This window comes from Narcine bancroftii, chromosome 13, assembly GCF_036971445.1.
Source record: "Narcine bancroftii isolate sNarBan1 chromosome 13, sNarBan1.hap1, whole genome shotgun sequence".
Taxonomy (NCBI): Eukaryota; Metazoa; Chordata; class Chondrichthyes; order Torpediniformes; family Narcinidae; genus Narcine; species Narcine bancroftii.
In genome coordinates this window covers 72,967,676-72,989,831 of record NC_091481.1, presented here as the reverse complement: position 1 = coordinate 72,989,831, position 22,156 = coordinate 72,967,676, and the positions used below count along the sequence as shown (strand labels likewise).

At 47.0% G+C, this 22,156-nt stretch overlaps 1 protein-coding gene across 17 annotated transcripts in view; it reads right to left on the bottom strand.

Moving 5' to 3' along the window:
• LOC138747839 (pleckstrin homology domain-containing family A member 7-like) overlaps nt 1–22,156 on the bottom strand; it is an 81,904-nt gene that overhangs the window by 41,354 nt on the left and 18,394 nt on the right. For 13 of the 17 annotated variants that reach the window (XM_069907403.1, XM_069907394.1, XM_069907392.1 and 10 more), the window contains 4 exons: nt 6,316–6,421; nt 3,859–3,963; nt 3,147–3,219; nt 550–650 (listed from right to left, as the gene is read on the bottom strand). In XM_069907403.1, the coding sequence (XP_069763504.1) occupies nt 550–650; nt 3,147–3,219; nt 3,859–3,963; nt 6,316–6,408 (372 nt within the window). In that variant the 5' untranslated portion in view covers nt 6,409–6,421. Of the gene's footprint in view, nt 1–549; nt 651–3,146; nt 3,220–3,858; nt 3,964–6,315; nt 6,422–10,926; nt 11,048–14,145; nt 14,295–18,713; nt 18,853–22,156 lie in introns of all 17 variants that reach the window. The other 4 variants (XM_069907395.1, XM_069907397.1, XM_069907399.1 and 1 more) reach the window with 4 other exon arrangements.

Sequence of the window (22,156 nt, the reverse complement as noted above, 5' to 3'; positions counted from 1 at the left end):
CAGCTTGTGATTGAATGGTGGGGCAGACTCGATGGTCTGAATAGTCTATTTATGCTCCTATATCTTATGTTTGGATCCTAAAGAAAGGAAGTGAATGGGTTGGGGTTTTATCTGAAGGGTCTCTATGGAATATGAGTGGATAGAATAGGGTTTGAGGCCAAATGACTCTGTCCAATGAAAATGAACAGGACGGTTTGGTCTGACAGGGTTCTGTAAAGGTGGCGTAAGGGAAATACCAGAGGAGTTTAACAACAAGATCTCATCAACTCTGTGTGACACAGCAGGAGGGTTTGAATTCTGAATGGACGTCCTGTCTCAGGGATGGCTCATGGTCGGAGGGTTTGCTGAGCCGGGGAGAGATGGGTGTGTTCGATCTGGAGCCCACTCCTCTACCCAATTCCTGAAACAGGGAGGGTTGCTTGGCATCGGCCCTGGTTATTGTAAGCGGCCAGTTCTAGATGCGGAAAGCAAGGTGCAAGCACTTTCTGCAGCCAGTCACGTGACACCATTCTCTTCCCACATTTCCAAATACAAACCAAATTCCTGAACCTTAAAAGCAAATTTGCGGGATTTCCGGTCTTGTGGATCAACACCAGTGATGACGTAACTAGGCATCGGAATACTTCCCAGGATTCGTTCCTCCCGACTATCTGCAGAACACAAGGATCATGAGTTCAGCATCTCTGCACTTTAGGCTTTCTCGATGGGAACCTGCTATGGGCAAACTGGCTGCATTAGGGAGGTGGTGGAAAATAATTTGGGAAGAGAGCAGGGGCCCCAGATACTCAGGTCAGATACCCACATGAGGAGCTGCATCAAGAAGGCAGCCAACCTTGTGAAGGACCCACATCAAGAAGGCAGCCAACCTTGTGAAGGACCCCCATCACCTCAGTCACAAACTTTTCTCACTAACACCTTTGGGCAGAAGGAACAGAAACCTGAAGACCAGCACCTCTAGGTTCAAAAATAGTTATTTCCAACAGAGGTTAGGCTCTTGAACCTCCTTAGGATGACCCCTAAAAGATCTGTCCACACCATTGAAACATAACTTATTTTTCCTGCACTAACTGCAACTGCAAATACTTATTTATCTTTTGATAATTTGTTATATCTTTTTCTGTCTTGGTATATTGTGGGAAATGTAATTTAAACTATTGTAAATGGTGTATCTGTTTGGTAAGTAAGAATTTGGGTGGATCTGTACATAGTACTTGGACATACAGGTAGTTCCTGGGTTACAAACTTCTGACTTAAGGACAATTTGTACTTATGAATGAACTAGGCGTGGCTTCCAGGGTGTCAGCTCGAGTAAGGAGAATCCCGTCCGCCATTTTAAGTTGGATCACATTGCCGTTAACATTGTGTTGAGTGTTATTGACTTCAGCAGTTTTATATGTATAGAAAGGTAAAATATATACTATATACTAGGACAAACGTTTGACTAACTGATGCTAATTAAAAACCATATGTTCCTGTTCCAAATTCGATTTAAAGACAGAATTAGGAACAGATCTCGGTCATAACCCAGGGACTGCCTGTATCATGTGCTGTCTGTAAGAAGTTTGTAAGTTCTCCCCATGTCTGCATGGGTTTCTTTTGGTGGCTCCTGTCTTCTCACACCCTCAAAACTTACTAGGGGTTGTAGGTTAATTGGGTGTAATTGGGCAATATGGACTCATGGGCCAAAAGGGCCTGTTACTGTGCTGTATGTCTAATAACATTTTTTAAATATGTCAATAAACTCAAGTTGAGATTGGATTGTGACAGGGCATTCTCTGTGGAACACAAGCCTTGACCTGGTGCACACAGACTTTGGATTGTGGGGGCTTTGGAGAGACTTCCAAGCCCAGAGAATGCATCTGGAGTCACAGAGATATACAGCAAGGAACGGGTCCTTTGGCCAACTGTCTATGCTCTCCATGCCACTAATCCCATCCACCCAATTTTATTTTGACATTCCCTTCAACTCACCCCCATATTCTACCCCTCACCCACATTCTAGAACCATTCCACAGAGGCCAATTCACACCCCCAATGTGCATGTCTTTGGGATGTGGGGGGAAGGATGAAAGGAGCACATTTAAACCAGAGATGCAGAGGAATTTCTTCAGCCAGAGAGCAGTGAACCTCTGAAGTTTGCTGCCATGGGTGACTGTGGAGGTCAGGTTGTTGAGTTTAAGGCAAAGATTGATAGGTATCTGGATAGTCAGAGAATCTAAGGTCATGGGGAGAAGATAGGAGCTGAGTGGGAGAATGGATCAGCCCATGATGAAATGGCAGAGCAGACTCGATGGGCCAAATGGCCTACATCTATTCCCATATCTTAAAGAGTTATGGATCCCTCGGGGTTGGAGGGAGAGTGTGTGAGCTCCACTAAGACAGCACCCGAGGTTAGGATTGAACCTGTGTGTCGGGCACCATGAGGCAGTGTCTTTCCCTGCTTCACCCTTGTGCCTTCCAGTTTCATCAGTTGGAAAGTTGCACGGCAGGGTACGACAGGCTCTGGGTGAGGAAGTGGCAGCCATGGAACTGAAGGGCTGGGGGGAGTCGGGGGTGGAGGACAATGGGGCAGCAGCCCAGGAGAATGTGTAGGCAGCATGGCTGGGGGGGCAGTATGGCAACAGGGAAAGGATGATGGGAGATGGGGGTGTAGATGGAGACTGGGTGGTGGGTGAGGAAAAAATGGCAGGAGGAGAGAGGGAGGTGGGAACAAGAGAACAGGTGCTAGGGGAGTGGGTATTAAGGGAAAATGAGAGGGTAGGTTAGTGGAAGAATGGATAGGGGCCAAGAAAGAAGGGGAGCATGAGTGTGTGTGTGTGTGTGTGTGTGTGTGTGTGTGTGTGTGTGTGTGTGTGTGTGTGTGTGTGTGCGCGCGTGCGTGTGTGTGTGCGTGTGTGTGTGCATGTGTGTGTGTACCTTTGCATGTGTGCTCATTGAGGGTGTTGCTACAGAACTTGGTCTCCTGGAGCCTCGGACTTCTGTGCTGATGAATCAGGTCTGTGTTACACTGGTGGGCACCTGACAACCTACACAATGAATCACACAATATATCTTCCCCTTAGAACGAGACGGGGGGGGGGGGGTGGGGTGGGGTCGTCCTCGTGGCGAGAAGGAGCAGTGTGTGGAGTGGTTTCAGGTTCTGTTACCTCGGTAATAGAAGAGACAGAAATCTGACAGGACAAACCATCTTCTCTTCCATAGCTTCAGTCCAGAGCTGTCCTGAAACATGGAAAGAAAACAATCCGACTCAGCAAGAGAGGTCACATCATCCCTGCGAAGGAAGGGAAAGTCCCCATCATATCAGCATTTGTCTGTGTCCATTCTCCCAAGGGTACAGACCCCAGACCCGGAAGGGACATTTCCCTGGAGTACAGTCCCTGAGGTGGAGAGTATCCCTGGGATATGGTTTGGTTATCATTCCCTGGAGATTTGGGCAAGAACCCATGTTCCATTCTGGGCCCACAGTCTCTGATCCACAAGGAAGATCACACTCCATACATGAATTGGGCGATTCACCTGCATTGACCAGATTATGTATGCCACAGGTCTGAATCCATGCCTGTCCAATCAGGGTTACCCAGCCTGAAGTTGGGGCAGTCAGTACAAGTCTCTGCCTTTCTCCCCTCTGTCTACTCCCTTAACTTCCCCCCTCAATATCCTCCTTCCCTCTACCTCTGCACCCTTAACCCCCTCCCCCCTGATATCCTCCTCTGCCTCTGGCTTCCATTCCCTCCTCCCTTCTCTAACCCTCCCCACTCTCAGCACCACTTCTGCTCCCTCCCTTAATCCTCCCTAGCCCTCTGCCCACCTCTCCCCACCACCCCTTTCCTTCTGAGACCCATCACCCCATCCCATTACCTGTTTGTTCAGCCAGCCCCGGATCATGGTCGCCGAGTTGGGGTCCCGCTTGATCGCCTGTTCTCTCTTTCCAAATGTGTGCACTTTCTTCATTGGTCGGATTGGCTGAATAGACACAACTGAGCTTTAGCATCGTTTATAGAGCACCAGATGAAGGGAGTCTTAACCCAATCCCCCTGAAGCCAGGGGCTGATACAGCTTCAGCTGTGGCCCTGTGTTCTATTCCACGGTGTCCCAGTGATAGATTGAAGTTGAGAGTTGGGTCTGTCATGAAGCACCTGTCAGTCCCATTAATGGTGGGACAGCAATCCAGGGAGACATTCTGATGGGGCACATAGCTGATAGAGTCATAGCCTCACAGCGCCAGAGACCCAGGATAAATCCATCTGTGTGGCGTTTGCACGTCTCCCTGTAACTTTGCAGGTTTCCCCTGGGTGCTCTGGTCTTCTCACAAAAATGAGAGGGTGGTTAATTGTCTAGTTTAATTGCCCCCAGAATGTTAGTAGGTGGCAGAACTTCGAAAAGGGGTGGGGGTGTTGATGGGAATGTGTAAAAACAATGAGATGAACGTAGGATATGATGGGAGATCAAAATAGATTTGGAGGGATGAAGGATATTGTTCTGTGCTGTCTCTCTATACATCAGCAGATTTGTGGGAAAGGGGAGTTTGTCCTGGTTGGAACCAACATGGACTGAAATAATAAAACACGAAGGTCTGCAGACGGCATGATTGTAGTAAAAACACAGAAATGCTGGAGGAACTTGAACAGTCTCGTTCGGAGGTAAAGATATATTACTGACGTTCGGGCCTGAGCCCTTAAGGTAATATATCTTTATCTCCTATGGGCGCTGCGAGACTGGCTGAGTTCCTCCAGCATTTACTGTGTGTTTTTATTATAATGGTGAAAACCTGGGAACTGTGATGGAGTGGTGGGATTTGGGTGTGGATACAGGAAGGCTGAGGATAACAGGAATGTGGGGCTTTCACACCCAAGGGGCTGAGGGGAAATGATGTCTTGGTGCAGTATCCAGTTGAACCTCTGGAGGAATGGTTGGATACTCAACAATGTGGAGGAACAGAGGGACTTTCGGGTCCAAATCCATACATCTCTCAAGGCTGCTGCACAGGTTGATAGGGTAGATAAAAAAGGCCTATGGGATGCTGGGCTTCATTAGTTGGGGGATTCAGTTCAAAAGTTGAAAGGTCATGTTGCAACTCTACAAATCTCTGAATTAGAGCACTGTATTCAGTTCTGGTCACCTCATTACAGGAAGGATGTGAAAGCTATGGAGAGAGTGCAGAGGAGACTTACCAGGATATTCCCTGGATTGGAAAACAAGTCTTATGAGGCAAGGTGAGCAGAGCTGGGACTTTTCTCTTTGGAATGTAGAAGGATGAGAAGGGACTTAGAGGTCTACAAAATTATGAGGTAGACAACCCGCACCTTTTTCCCAGGGCAGGAATGGCAAACACCAGAGACAATGTGTACAAAGTGAAGGGAGGAAAGTTTAGGGGACATCAGGGGTAAGTTTTTTTTACACAGAGATGTGGGAGCCTGGAATGCCTTGCCAGGGGAAGTGGTGAAGGCTGGAACATTTAAGAGACTCTTAGACAGACACATGGACGAAAGAAAAATAGAGGGCTGTGAAGTAGGGAGGATTTAGTTTTTATTTGGTAAGAATATATAGGTCAGGACAACATTGAGGGCCGAAGGGCCTGTACTGTGCTGCAGTGTTATAACCAATTCATTAAGGGGATGATGGACAGAACAAACTCCCCAGAGTGAAGCGAGGGCTAAAAGGATTCAGAGCAAGTAGTTGATCTGAGGGATTCAGTTGGGAGTTTGGCTGGTACAGGACGTTGTTTCCATGAGAGGAGGCTGGTTTGGGCCTTATCCAAAACAAGAGGCAGAGATAGTGTTGATCAGCCTCTGTTTAACTGATGAGTGGAGGTGACTATATCGCCCCAAGTTCACTTTTACAGCAGTATTATGAGAAAATGTCATTCTACGAGCAATCTAGCAAGTCAACCAATCAATAGTAGGCAGCAAAGAGGTTGTCACTGAATGTGAGGATGCATGATGTCATGCTCATGTACCACGACAGGAGAGGGGGAGGAGACTGGGGTGAGGTGGGAAGTGTAGATGGAGACGATGGATGGGAGGCAGGTTTGTATGTTGGGAGTTGATGGAGGGGAAATGGGGTTTGTGTGTTGGGGGGGGTTGATGAAGAGGAGGGGAGGGAGTTGTATATTGAGACAAGGGTCAATGGAGGGGGGTTTTGTGTATTGGGGTGGATGGAAGGGAGAGGGTTCATGGAGGGGGAGGGGTTTGTGTGTTGAGGGGCTGTCCTTGGACATCTGAAGGATTCAGCTCAAGGATGAGGACAGGCAAGGAGGGGTGGGGTCAGGGTGAGGGAATTGGGGGAAGGGAAGAGGGACTGGGTCTGCTTCCTAACCTTGGACCCCACCGAGGTGGTGAGTGAGGACATGGTGCCAATACTGGACCCCTGGCTGAGTTCACTGCGGGGCCTGTCAGATGGCTCAGACATCGTTGCTGTTCACCTGAAAGAGAAATGGCAAATGTCTCACCATCACCTATCCAGAATCTACCGATCCGTTTTTAAACATCGTCACAGTTTCAGCTCTCACCATCATTCGAGGAAGAGTTACACAAATTCATGGCCCTCTGAGATGAATTAAAGTCCTGCCTCTGGGTGAAGAGGTGGTCCCCTTATTCATTAACTATGACACTTAGATCTGGATTCTCTAGACTTGGTGAGACCCCGTGTTAAAGAATTATGCCAGAAGGTCTCACAAAACTTGAAAACATATATGTCTTGTAATTATTTAATAGCAAGGCATTTAAAATGAAAAATCCAAATTATTTTCAAGTGAATACATTTACTGTTTACATATTTACTACACAAAAGAGTCTGGAAAAACAACCAACTGAAAAACCTCACAAAGATAAGCGTATACAGAGCCGTTGTCATACCCACACTCCTGTTCGGCTCCGAATCATGGGTCCTCTACCGGCATCACCTACGGCTCCTAGAACGCTTCCACCAACATTGTCTCCGCTCCATCCTCAACATCCATTGGAGCGCTCACACCCCTAACGTCGAGGTACTCGAGATGGCAGAGGTCGACAGCATCGAGTCCACGCTGCTGAAGATCCAGCTGCGCTGGATGGGTCACGTCTCCAGAATGGAGGACCATCGCCTTCCCAAGATCGTATTATATGGCGAGCTCTCCACTGGCCACCGTGACAGAGGTGCACCAAAGAAAAGGTACAAGGACTGCCTAAAGAAATCTCTTGGTGCCTGCCACATTGACCACCGCCAGTGGGCTGATAACGCCTCAAACCGTGCATCTTGGCGCCTCACAGTTTGGCGGGCAGCAGCCTCCTTTGAAGAAGACCGCAGAGCCCACCTCACTGACAAAAGGCAAAGGAGGAAAAACCCAACACCCAACCCCAACCAACCAATTTTCCCTTGCAACCGCTGCAATCGTGTCTGCCTGTCCCGCATCGGACTTGTCAGCCACAAACGAGCCTGCAGCTGACGTGGACTTTTTACCCCCTCCATAAATCTTCGTCCGCGAAGCCAAGCCAAAGAAAGATTTATCATTTGGTTGGCTTGACCTCTGTCGTAGATTATAAAATAGGATAGCCTGGAAACAATACTTAAATGTAATTTTGAAAATAATTTTAATATACATTAATATATATACAAAATGCTATCAAAATAAGTAATCAGGATCACTTTTATTAATATAAATAATAATGAACGTTTGCAAAATCAGAAAACTTATATCAGATAGGCCTACAAATTAAAACATTTTCTTTCTTGATTTTCCAAAAAGCAAAATCATGAATGGTGTCCTCAAACGCTCCGCTACACAGCTCATCACTTTCTCTGCACATAATGCGGAGAAGACAGTTTTTCTTCAGACATGGTTCCTCTCAGTTCATTTTTGATTCTTTATCTGTGAAAATAACCTTTCTCCTGAACAATTTGTTACCATTAGACATAAGGATAGTCGTAATATTGCTTCCACATTAGGAAAAGCTAAATGAATCTTGTCTTGGAAGATTATTTGATATTTGTTCTTTTCCTGGATAATTCTGCTTGACATAACAATATAACCGTTTACAGTACGGAAACAGGCCATGTCGCCCCTTCAAGTCCGTACCGGTTCACTTGAACAACTCCACTAGCTCCTCCGCAAACTCCTGAGGAAATAGAGGCTTTCTTCATGATGCCATTGGTGTATTGGTTCCAGGAAAGATCTTCCGAGATAGTGACTCCCAAGAACCTACATTTGCTCATCCTCTCCACCTCTGATCCCCCTCTTCTGATTTGCCCCTAATGAATCTATAGGCCCCTAATGAATTAGCATGGAAGTAAATCAGCCCTCACCCCCACCTCCTCCATTTCCCGCTCATCTTCCCTGGCCCCACTCTGCTCCTAGACACAACAAACATAGAACCCCCTCATCTTCACCTATCATCCCACCAGCCTCCGCATCCAACACATTATCCACCAGAATTTCTGGCACTTATAACAGGATCCCACCACCAGACACATCTTCCTCCTCCTCCCCACTCTGCCTTTCTTAGGGACCACTCCCACCGTGACTCCCTCATGCACTCATCCCTCCCCACCCATTGCAGCCCCCTACCTGGCTCCTTCCCCTACGGCTGCAGGGGTGTCATACTTGTCCCCACACCTCCTCTTTCACCTTGATCTGGGGCCCTAAACAGCCCTTTCAAGTGAAGCAACACTTTACTTGTGTACATGTAGGACTGATTTACTGCATCCGGTGCTCCCTTAGTGGCCTTCTCTACATCGGAGACAGAGCGCAAATTTGGAGATTGCTTTGCTGAACACCTTCACTCTGTCCGCATCGGTGACAGAGGCCTCCCAGTAGCCAACCGTTTCAGTTCTCTGTCACACTCACATATCTGTCCATGGCGTCTTGTACTATCCCATCAAGACCACCTCAAATTGGAGGAACAACACCTGATTCTCCAGCCAGATGGCAGTAACATCAAGTTTTCCAGTTACTGCTCACCTTCTCTCTTCTTCCTCCTCACCCTTCCCTTCCCAGTTCTCCTCCCTCTTTTCCCTCTCCCTTCTCCCAGCCATCCCTCCTCCCCCTGATCACAGCTGTCCCCTCCCTCCCTTCTCCACCTATCATCTCCTGCCTTTGCAACCAACCTTCCCCCACTACTCTTTTGTTCAGATATCCGAGGTCATTTTCCCAAACCTCGATGAAGAGCTCAAGCCGTCAGTTATGTATTTTTACCTTTACACAGCTTGACCCGCTGAGTTTCTCCAGCTTTGTGTTTTTACTAAGCATAGAACTGCCTCAGTTCACCCACAAGGTTAATATCAACATCATTTGGATATTCTTTATCAAAGTTTCTACTGCTCCACGTAGCAGTGCCTCTGAAGCTTTCGCGTGGGCGAAACGCTCTCTCACACACACACACACACACACACACACACACACACACACACACACACACACACACACACACACACACACACACACAAAGTACACATAAATTTAAAAAACCCCACAAAAAAAAACATTTTTTGAGGACCTTGCAGATTGTGAGGCCCTAAGCTGTAGCTTGTTTAACTTATGCCTGAATCCGCCACTGTCTGTAAGAGACCTTTCTCTCCACATTCATCCTGCAAGAATCAACAGGGCCTGCCATGTTTCAGTGCAGACACCCCTCATTCCCCCAAACAAAACTGTTGAGTCCTCCTCAAGAGACAACTCAGCTAAACAGGTATTAGCCCAGTAAATGTTCTCTGAGTCCATTAACATCTGGCTTTAAATTAGGTTCATCTCACTAACACACTTTTAACACAGTAGAGCCAGTGCAGACAACTTTCTATTCCTCGTCAGTAGAGACTGATAATGAAGGCCCCTCCAACAGTGCGGGGCTCCCTCGGTACTGTACCTCTGAATGTGCGACTCTCCCTCAGTACTGCCCCTCTGACCACATTTTGCTCATACCTTGATGAAGGGCTCAAGTCCGAAACGTTGGTGATGTCCCTTTACCTTTGCTGTATAAAGGACACTGTTTGACCTGCTGAGTTTCTCCAGCATCGTGTTTTTTCAACTATGGTGTCTGCAGCCTTTTGCGTTTACTGCTGTCTGGGAGGAGTTTGCATGTTCTCCCTGGGACTGTGTGGATTTCCCCAGGGTGCTCTGATTTCCTCCCACGTTTGCATTTTTTAAATTTAAATTTCTATTTACAGCACGGTAGAAGCTGATTCCAGCCATTTTTTAAAAAATATATTTTTATTGAAGCAAAATAGCCATATTTTTATAAACAGGTACACGTAAGGAAAATAAAGCATAAACAAATGAACAAAGGAAATGTTCCCCCCACCCTAGTATGGTAGAAATTTCTCCCACATTCACAATTGAAAAATAGCAAAAATAAAATTCATTCAAGTAAGGTATGAGGTCCTAATATATATTAATAAGGTATATTCTACTACATTGAGCAGATAGTAGGGACACGGGGGAGAGGTATCTGTACTAATTCAGTAGCCAAGGAGGTGTAATGATGGTAATAAGGCCAAAAAAGAGCCCATATTTTTTCACATGTTGCTGATTTCCTCCTCACACATGAGGGACAGTTTACAGAGGTAAAATGACAGCACTGAACATGAGGCCCAAATTCAACTAAAATCTACTGCTTATGTGGTAAACTACTGTATGTATGTTTAGCTCTGGACATGTTCCTTTGACTGACTGCACTTATAGCTCCTCCCACAGACTCCTGAATAAAGGTGACTGTCCCACAGCCCCCTCCCCAGTTCAGGACAGTCGACTGGCATGGACATGCCTCCATTCTATTGTTAATAAAAGCCTATCAGTTTTACATCAACTCCTAATCTTTTGGAGTTATTGACGGTGCATCCTCTTACACATGAACCATGTCCCTCTATCCCCTGTATGTGTCATCGAGAAGCCTCTTAAAAGCCATTATAGTATCTGCTTCCACCACTACTCCTGGGCAGCCTGTTCCGGGCACTCACCACATAACCTCCCGACTTGTACGATGGAATGTCTTCCCGGCCAGTCAGACCTTTCACTGCACTTGTGCCTTTAGCTCAGAGGCACACTTTGCTCAGTCCTCGACTTTCATTCTAACTTCTCCTGAAGATGAAAGGACAACATTCCTAAGCACCACGTCACCTCATGCCCTTTAACCCTTGATTTGGCCCAACCTCAAACCCCAAAATCAGAACAATGTCTTATCTCAACAGTCTGGCCTTTGAGCTTGAGAGATCATGAGGAAAAGTGCCTTCCCATTGCCGTTTTGGGATTGGCAGGAATGGCTGCATAATTTGGTGGGGTGACAATAGGTCCACTGAGACCATCTAATCAACCCTAGTACCAAATGTTTGAATTGGGAAAAGGACCAAGTTGAGTAGTGAAAGAGTTAACAGCTAGCAGCATGGAGGAAGGCCTTGTATTTAATGAGCTCTTATCACAGAGAGCCCCTGTCTCATTCTTCCTACCAGCTATTGAGCATTCATTCCAATTGCACTGCCAAGTGAAGCATGACAAAGGGAGGCTGCCGACAGGGCACTGAGGAGGCTGAGTTGGGAGGAGGTGCAAAGAAAATGGGTGGATGGGGGGAAGGAAAGATGGAGAACTGAAGGCCAGGAGAAGGTTGGCTCAAAGGGGAAAGTGAGATGGAGCAGAAAGGGAAGTGGAGCAGGAGATGGGAATGGGAATGGATGGGCTGGAAACATTAAAGGAGGACATCTTCCATTGTCAATACACAGTGACATATGGTCCTTCACCTTCAGGACCTCACCTTCAGGACCATCATCACCTGACCACCACTATGGAAGCATTATCTCCATAGCTGTGCACCAGTCTCCAGGGTTCATGTAAACTCCAAATATTTAGCCCTGCCCTACACCGTATGACCTCCCACCCATCGCTGGCCAGCAAGTCTTGGCAATTAGGTCAGCGGGAAGGGGAGGTCAAGAGGAAGGTGACTGGAATGAAAATCAGGTAGTCTCTGTAAAGAATCAGATTTTCCGTCTGATCATCCAAAGGCACATTGGATAAAAATCTCTCCCACTAAACTCAAGGAGCATGGACAATTGTCTTAAAGCAAAATGGTAGATATCAGAAATAAGGGTGGGCAGCACGGTTAATGTAGCGGTTAGAGCAACACAGATACAGTTCTAAATTAAGGCAATGCTGCATGAAATAAAAACAAGAATTTCTGGAAATGCTCAGCAGTCACTGCAGAGATTCACCTCTTTCTCTATGACTTAAATGCATTTTGTTTCCAACTTGTCAAGTTCTAATGAAATATTAACTGTTTCTCTCTTCACAGATGCTGCTTGACCTGCTGAGTATCCCCATTGTTCTCTGTTTTCACTTAATGCTCTCATTTCTATTCAATTCCCAATCCCACCTAACCCCTACCCCCAATCCCTTGACCCTCTTACCTCCTGCCCTTAACCCTTGACCCACCAACCCCCTTTTCCCTAACCCTTGCTCCAGTAGCCCTATTCCATAACATTTCACGTGGCTGGATGTTATCCACTTCTCATTTCTATTCAATTCCCAATCCCTTGACCCACTTACCTCTTGCCCTTAACCCTTGACCCACCAACCCCCTTTCCCCTAACCCTTGCCCCAGCAGCCCTATTCCATAACATTTCACATGGCTGGATGTTATCCACTTCATCAGACCCTGTTGTGAAGGGAATACATCCCTTTGCTCAATGGTGCCCACAATGTGGGACCTTCGCAATGTGGGACCTTCACAAATTACTTCAAATCCCACTTTCCTAAACACAAGCCTCGTTTATTGCAGGTTGGCTCCTGATTGCTCACTTTGACCCACAATCCTTCTGAAGCACCCTTGAGGGGCCTGTGCTAATGACCAGGGTACAGGTCAGGGGCCATGAGGATGCCCACTGGCTGGAAACCGTTATATCCAGATGAAGTTTGTGGGACACAACAGTATCCTACATGGAGAAGGGGGCAAACTGCCTCCATGTTACTGATGATTGGGAAGGCTACCTATTGCCAACTGCCTCTCTAGAACCTCAAAGACTCCACCTCTCCCTTAACCCCTGACCCTCTATGAAGATGCCATTCCTGGCTGGGCTTAGCTTGCACAATTCCACAGACTGTGTCAGCTCTGAAGGCATATGGTCCTGAACTGGGGGGCCTCCTTTGTGGAGGGAACCCACTCTGAGTAAAGGAGAGTGGTTAACCTATGGGAACTCTCCTCCTCACTGGGATCGAGTTGTTACTGTTCCTGCTTAATTTAGATCCATTGATAGATGGGACAGGAGGGACCCCACTAATGAAAGGCCACCTGTTTCCAGAAATATTCCACAGTCCAGGAATTGAGAGGTTAAAATAACTCGCTTGCTGGATCTAAAAATAAATATAACAAGTGCACGGAGAATAATTTCATTCCTGGACTTGGATGATGAGAGACATCTTGTGTTCAACATCACATATTAGTGAAGCTCCTGGATGGAACTGATTTAGAAGCTTTCTCCCCACCCTCCTTCTTAATGTACCCAGGACTAAATTCTGGATTCTTAATATGTCCAAGGCAAATGGCCAACAATACCAGACTTCAATCTCAGAGAATTCAGGGCAGAGGTTCCTATAATCCTGCCCACCAATTTAATCTCATGCAGAAAGTTCCCCTGACATGTTCCCCCCAACCCTTCACTGTTGCCAAATGCACCACTGACCATGACCAATGTTACCCACCCAGTTGATTCCCCCAACCCTGTTGCCAAGTCCACCCATGGCCATCTCCTCCCCCACCTCAAGGTCACCTGCCTGGCCACACTCAGCAACCCCACTCAACCCCCCCCCCCCACCACTAATCCCCCATCTCCCGGAACAACAACCTTTCTCCATAACTCCCCCTTCTCCCATCTGCCCCTCTGCTTCCCCATCCTTCCTGGAGTTGGGAAGAGGCTCATCCATGGATGATGGGGGAGATGGGTGCACAGTCCCAGGGGTGAGGAAGATTCTTCACTGGGAGGGGGGAGTGAGTCAGAGAAGGAGGGGAGAGTGGGCGGTTGTCAGAGATGGGGTCTGGATGGACACCGGGTCTTCTTCCCAGGGTCTTTCTCCCCGAGCAACACCCTTAATACAGGAGGAAGGAGAGGAGGAGATAAACACCCCTCCAGCCACCATCCTGAGCACAAGTCTGTCTGTCAAAGTTCCTCCCCCTCGCCAGCCCCTCTACTCACCGTTCACCGGTTAGGACGCTCCTCGGTTCCCCGTCCGCTTCGTCTACTCTGGGCACGGGTGTCAGCTGCAGCCACAGCCCCTCCAGCCTGTCCCCTTCACTCGTATCCACATTCCACCAATTGCCAACACATCCATTTGCTCTGCATAACTATTTCAGGACAATTCACACAGTCACACACATGGCAACTGTACCCTCGCCCCCAGCTCCGCCTGCTAAATATATTATAATTACTCGCTGCCTGCCACAGTACATTAACACTCTGAGTTCCAGAGCACAACGACAAACTGGTAAACGCCACCATCTCTGCGTGTACTGCTGGTGACGGGATAACGTGAACATGTTATCACAACCCCGTCCTGCATCAAACACATTCCAGGAACAAACGCTCCATGGAGCAAAGAGGACAATCTGGGGCAACTCAGCCTTGGTTTAGGGCTGTGACAAAAAAAAACAGGTTGAGAACCATTGTTTTAGGATCTAGACCTGAAATGTCGTCACCTTCCCTCCTCCCCGCTCCCTAGACGCTGCTCGATCCGATGAAACTCAACGAAGGATGCGGGCTCCGCCGGCGCTGTCCGACCTGCCGGCTCTCCACCTTTTCTTCCAGACCCAACATCCGCCGCTCCTGTGCCCCGATTTCTCTCATCCCTCGCGTCTGGGAAATACGCCATGGGTTGGATCTAGCACAAAACTCTTGGTTACCACATTTCAAACACCACCAAGAGAACGAGCGTTTTAGATAGAGGCTAAACCTCCCTCAACCTCGCTAAGTAGAGCGCCTTTGATTGAGATTAAAGCTTCCTTCCACACTGTCCCATCATATTTCCTCTGGGCGGTGCAGAAGGATGGATATACAATAAGACCCCTCTCCCTAGTGGTTCTCAACATTTTTTCTTTCCATTGACATAATATGACCTGAAGCAATCCCTTGCACTAATGGCATCCTATGCACCCATGACATAGGAAACCCTGGCAAATTTCTACAGAGGCGTGGTGAAAAGTGTGCTGACTGGCTGCATCGCAGCCTGGCATTGGAACACCAGTACGTCTAAGCACAAAGCCCTGCAAAAGATAGTGGACACAATCCAGGACATCACGAGCAAAACGCTCCCCACTGTTGAGCACAGCTACAGGGTACACTGCAGTAGGAGAGCAGCAGCAGTCATCAAGGATCCACACCAGCCAGCTCACACACTGATTTTGCTGCTGCCATGAGGAAAAGAGGTGTAGGGGCCACAAGATTTGCACCAACAGGTTCAGGAACAGCTGCTACCCCTCCACCATCAGACTTCTCAATGACAAACTCAATCAGGGACTCATTTAAGAACTCTTACTTTGCACTTTATTGATTTTTTTCTCACTATATATTTCACAACATGTGTATGTTATGTCTTTTTTTTGCACTGGTAATTCTGCCTTGCTCACATGAAAATCTCAGGGTTGTATGTGATGTCATGTATGTACTCCAACAATAAATCGGTATCTTAATTTTATGACTTGGTATGTGAGTGGAAGAAATGGGTTGAGAACCACTGCTCTACATTGATCATACTTTGAAGGGCTCATGCCCCAAACATTGGTTATGTTCCTTTATCTTTGCTATACAAAGTACACAACACCTGCCTACATTTTGCTTGTACCTTGATGAAGGGCTCATGCCTGAAACGTTGGTTACGCACCTTTATCTTTGCTATAGAAAGTACATGGCGCCTGCCTGCATTTTGTTCATAACTTGATGGAGGGCTCAAGCCCAAAATGTTGGTTATGCACCTTTATCTTTGCTATAGAAAGTCCACTGTTTGACCTGCTGAGTTTCCCCAGCATTGTGTTTCTCCTTCTATGCTGTCTCATCAAATCCTCTCACCTCGACTGGTCAAATGGATATCTACAGAAGAAAAATATCCTTGGATTCTTTTTAATCACGGCACCTGGAATACTGTGTGCAGTTCTGGTCTCCTTGTTTGAAGTCAAGTCGTCAAGCCAAGTCAAGTTTATTATCATCTAATTGCACAAGTATAACTTGACGAAACAGCGTGTTCTCTGGTCCTTGGTGCAAAAAATGGGATATACTGCCTTTGGAGGTGGTGCAGAAAAGGTTCACCAGTTTGATTCCAGAAAGGAGGGGGTTAACATGAGGAGAGATTGAGCAGCTGGGGACTGTACTCTTTGGTGTTTAGAAGAATGAGGGGGGAATGTCTTGGAAAATCTAAAATTATAAAAGGAATGGATGAGAGAAGCAGGGAGGTTGTTGTTACTGGCTGGTGAGACTAGAATCAGGTGACATCACTGCAAAGTTCAGGGGAGCAGGTTTAAGCTGAAGTGAGGAAGAATTGCTTTTCCTGGAGGCGAGTGAATCTGTGGAATTCTCTGCCCAAGGAAGCAGTAGAGCAATAAATGCATTTAAGACGCAGAACAATGGTGGAACTCAGGGTTATGGGAACACGTGTATAAGTTGAGCTGTGTACAGCGATGGGTCAGCCTTATCTTGTTGAATGGTGAATCAGGCTCAATAGGGAAAATTGCCAACTCCTGCTTACCCAGACTCAATCTCTGGGACATGAGGGGAGACTGGAGTGACTCAGCAGGTCAGGCAGCTTCTGAGGGGAGAAATGGTCAATGGTGGGTCCTTTACAGAGACTGGACTCCCTCTCCACCACAATGCTGGACTCCTCTTCCATTGCCTCTTCCTCCATGCCTATTTCTCTGTCAAGGAATCCTGACAATTGCCCCACTAATGACTCCTGTAAGTCTCCATCAATCCTCCTGCTCTTGGATATCCCCTCCCCCGGTTGACCATTTCACCCCATGGATACTGCCACTGACTCCCTCTGACTTCTCTTTGCTCACACAGGATTCCAGCATTGCAGTTCTTGTGTTGTCGAGTGTCTGGAATATGCTTCTCCTCTGGAGATCGTTGACAGCTGGCCGCTGCAGGGACCAGCATCGTTCCCAGTCACACATCGCAATGGCTGCTGGTGAGAGTCAGGCCTTCATTGGGTTTGTGAAGTGAAGGGCTGAGAGCGCTGGGGAGAGGGGAACTGTGTGAAAGGTGGGAGAGACTAAGAAAAAGACTGAGGGGGTGGATGAAGGAGTGAGACAGGGAGAGTGAGAGACAAGAGCCTGAGGAGGGCACATTGAGGGGAGAGACCTACAATGGGATTCTGCAGCAAAGAGATGGAATCCTTGCTGAGTTTGATCACAGCAGTGAGGCGTGGGCAGAGGTGGGTGTCAGAATTCCATTGGCATGACACAGATTGCTGTTCTGCTGCTATGGCTGTCAACAACTGAAAGGGAATCTCATTCCTTTTGGCCCCATTGTGGGGCCACTGGAGAGGTGTGGGAGCTGCCGTGCAGAAGGTCTGAAGGAGCTGAAAGCTGTGCTGAATGCAGCGCTGGACATTACAAACACTTTTATCCCTGGCACTAACTCCATCTCCCACTGCCTGGGAAAAACAGTATCAGATAGATGTTTTCGCTGTAAGAAGGAAACAGGAACAACAGTACATGCAATTTGGACATGTGAGAAAGTGAAAAAGTTTTGGGAAGATCTAAATCAGGTATTAAATAAAATCACAAAAAGCAACATACCAAAAAATCTAATCTTTCTTCTAAGTAATATAAGAAGTAAAGAACTAGATGTCGATTTGGATAAAGCACAAAAAATATTTATTATGATAGCCTTAGCTGTAGCAAAAAATGTATAATATCAACCTGGAAATCAGAAGAGAGCCTGAGAGTACAGCAATGGTACATAGAAATGAATAAATGTATTCCATTGGAAAAAAATAACATATAATTAAAAAAATAAAGTCACAGTATTCGAACAAATTTGGGAACCATACATGGAACATAACAGAGAGGGCCTATTGCAGACCTCCAAACCCTAAAATGATAGAATGAGAAGATGAAATGAACTGACCCAGTGTGTAAAAGAAGATGACACAATTTTCTTGTTTATTTTCATTGTGTGATGACATTGTTTAATGGGTTTATTATATTTTATATGTTGAATGTTTAGTGGGTAGGGAGGGGGGTGGGAAGGAGGGTGGGAAGGGAGGGGGGTAAAAAGGGGAGAAAATGACACTGTGTATATTCAAGAGGGAAATGTTTGTGTGTATTTTGGATAATATGGTTCATAGTGTGAAAAAAAAATTAAATTTAAAAAAAAGGAAAGGCAGACAACACACTGAAAAACTAATCACACGCTGGACACATTCTCTTCCCGCTCCTCCCATCAGGGAGAAGGCTTAAGAGTGTGAAAGTGTGCATCAACAGGCTCAAAGACAACCTCTCCGCAGGCCTGATGCCCATACAGTGCTCTCATGCTGCCCTAGCTTGGAACTAACTGATCTTCCTTTTCATAAAAAGAAGCTGTTAAGACTGTTTGCAGAACCCTTCTCACTGGTATTTTGTGACAAATAAACTGAGGAGTGGGAGTGCTGCAGGGAACCCTACAGCACTGAGAAGAGTCTTCTGGCCATTGGTTCTGCATCATCAACCAGTGACAACACTCATCACATTCTGTAACTTTTCCCCACATATTCCCCTAAATGTTCTGCCACTCACCCGCACACTTGGGCTCCTATATCAGCCATTTAACCTTCCACAATGCCAAGGATTTTTGGTGATTTGTGGTCCAATGATTCACGCAGTCTGTGGGCTGTTGGTGATACCCAGTCAAAGGACTCACAAAGGCTGTGGGCTGCTGGAGACGGACATGGGAACCAGGTATCAGAACTGGGATTTGAAAGGGTGCTGAGGGCAAATTCAAGGTGATCAACATCCAATTGACAAGAACAACCTGATGAAACAGCGTTCTCCAGTCCTCGCTGCAAAACACGCAGATACACAACCAGGTGTAACATGCGTACAGACAATACACATGCAGTACATTTATAGATTATATAAAAATAAATAAATATTGTTAAAATAAATAGTAACGTTTCAGATGGTCAGTGTGAGCAGTTCCTTTGGTCCTTCAGCATTCTCACTGCCCATGGGAAGAAGCTGTTCCTCAGCCTGATGGTGCTAACTGATACCCCTGTACCTCTTCCCCATGAAAAATGCTGTGTGCAGAGTGGAAGGGGTCCTCAGTGACTGCAAGCCCTCTTCAGACAACGATCCTGGTAGATCATGTCGACGGGGGGAGGAGGGTTGGAAGAGAGATTCCAGTGATCCATTCTGTCACTCTTATGGTCCTGTGGATTAACCTCCAATCAGTTCTCTACAGAACTACACAGTGATGCAGCCAGCCAGGACACTCCCAATAGAGCTCCTGTAGAAAGTTGAGATGATGGTGGCCAGAAGCCTTGCCCACTTCAGTCTTCTCAGGAAGTGCAGTTGCTGTTGCACCTTCCTGACAAGTGAGGAGATGTTGAGGGCCAAGAAGGGCTGCTAAAGGACCTTGAGCACTGAAGACTTCCTGATCACATCGGAGGTTTGGTTCTGGAGCTCGGTTTGCCAATAATTTGAACAACTTCAGAGGTGAGGGAATGGTGGAGGCAAATCCATGGACCCTCAGTGACTCTGGGGGGGACTCTCTTTTTCTTATCTTTCTCCCATTGTTAGGGGCACTAGGCAATGCTCACAGTGACTTTTTGTTTGCCTTACAGGAGACAACTGTTGAAGTATACCATGTATGTTATATTTTTAATGTATTATGTACAATAAAAGGAACTTTTAAACCTTTTACCAACCTGCACACTTTTGGGATCCACCACACCCTGGCACTTGTGTTTTACTGTTGTACTACATGTTGTACTTAAATATGAGTTGACTGGCCTGGGATAGCAATTCAATTTAATGGAGGAAGGAAACTGAAAGAAACCCACATGGTTAAACGGAGAATGTGCTAACTCCACGCAGACCGCAGCCGTGGTCAGGATTGGATCCGAGTCCTTGTTACTGTGAGGCAAGCAATGTCACCACATTTCATCACTATGTCCAATCAGATAGTCTTAGGCAAAGCTGAGCAGGTCTCACAAAACTCTGCACCAACTTCACACACCACCTTGGCAATACTGTAGTACAGTTCATTCTCATCTCTGTGTGGAAAAGAGGAATGTGTTCCAAATCCAGTCAAGATCTAATCTTGTGGATCTCCTCATCCAGATTAAATTCCCGGTTCCACTCCACTTGACTGGGATGGAGAGCAGAGGCCCAAGAGAGTGATGGGACCGAAAAATATTCACTCCCCAGCAGTCTCTGGATCCCCAGACCAGCCATTCTCAACAGGGGCCAAACTGTCCCCATGGGGAGCCACTGACTGACAGGGGGCATGGAATCTGAATGGATTAAACATATTTGGGGAAGGAAAGGACTGCTGCTGGGCTTTCTTGTATGTTTTCTGAGCAACATAAGAATTTTTCAAGATTGGAGGCATTTGGAGACAGCCTAGAATTACCTAGATAAATGTAGAAAATTAACAATGTTTTTAGAGTGTTTCTTGATTCGACATGATTGTGTTTGACTAACATGGAACCAGTTTTAGCCATGAATTGCCTTCTATGTAGTTTTCCTCTTTTGTTCTATCCTGCTTCAATTCCAGGAAATAAGCATGCAGGCCAAAAAGTTTTGTTCCATATTTCTCACATCTGCAAGCGGCCTCAATTTGATTCAAGTTTTCATTAGGGGTAGTGAATCTACGTCTCTGTCTGCTAGCTTTTATCGAAGAATGCATTGTTTTAGTCGAACTAGGCACGCAGTGAGAGAAAGAACCACGCAGAGTCGAAAGTGAGTTGAACCAACTGACTTGAATAGAACTCTCACATGTGCTTAAATCCCTCGGAACCTGATGACGCTTGTGACTCCTGGGACCTTCATAACGTCAGCCACCAGACTGTGGGCTTGCCCCGCACATGGAGCTCTCACAGTCAGAACTGCCGCAACTCCGTGAGGTGGTTTTTCTGTTGTGTGGGCGAGCCGCCGCATGACCCCATCCCCCAGAACCAGCGTTAGGAGGTGTGGAATCCACGTTCAACAGCTCTTTATTCCATTTGAGTGGCCAACCTTGTCGGCATAGGGGTGTCACAGTCACAGGGTGTTTTCCAGGTGTAGGAGCGGTCAACGGTGAAGGTCTCCTCATGGCCGCTCATGTCAAGGATGCACATGATTCCGTTCTGACGCACCACCTTATACAGGCCCACGTATGGCTACTGGAGTGGAGTCTGGTGGATTCCTCTGCAGTTGAAGACGTAGCCGTAGTCCCGGAGGTCCTTGAGGACAAAGGAAGGTGTCAGACCGTGGCATGAGGTTGGGACAGGAGCTAGTGTTCCTACCATCTCTCAGAGTCTTGTGAGCACTGTGTGGATGTCTCCTCTTTGCCACAGGCCGCTGGCACAAACTCGCCTGGAATCGTCATGAGGGCGCTGTATACCAACTCTGCCGAAGATGTGGCTAAGTCTTCTTTGGGAGCCATGCAGATGCCAAGAAGCACCCATAGGAGCTTATCCATCCAATTTAGGCCTTGGAAGTGTGCCATCAGGGCCAACTCCAGGTACAGATGGAAACGCTCTACCAGGTCATTGGACTGTGGATGGTAGGCTGGGTTGTGTTGCAGCTGGGTCCCAAGTAGCTGTGCCAGCACCAACCACATGTGAACTGTGACCTCCTCCCATCTGAGGTGTTGGTAGGCAGGCCAAAACTTGCAATGAGGGCTCTGGCGCAGGAGTCTGTGGACATGTCAGCAAGCAGTATGACTTCTGGCCACCTGGTGAATCTGTCAACAATAGTGAACAGGTACCTTGCTCCCTGGGAGAATGGCGGTGGACTGACAATGTCCACAATGACATGCTCAATCTCCTTTGTGTTGGCTGGAAGGGATGAAGGGGAACCTTCACATGCCTTTGGTCTTTGAAGGTCTGGCAACATATGCATGCCCTGGCCCATACCCGACCTGCTTGCGTAGGCCATGCCAAGCAAATCTATCCACCACCAGTTGGATGGTTGCCCAAATGGATAGGTGGGCAAAACCATGTAGTGCGTTGAAAATGTGATGCCTCCAAGCTACT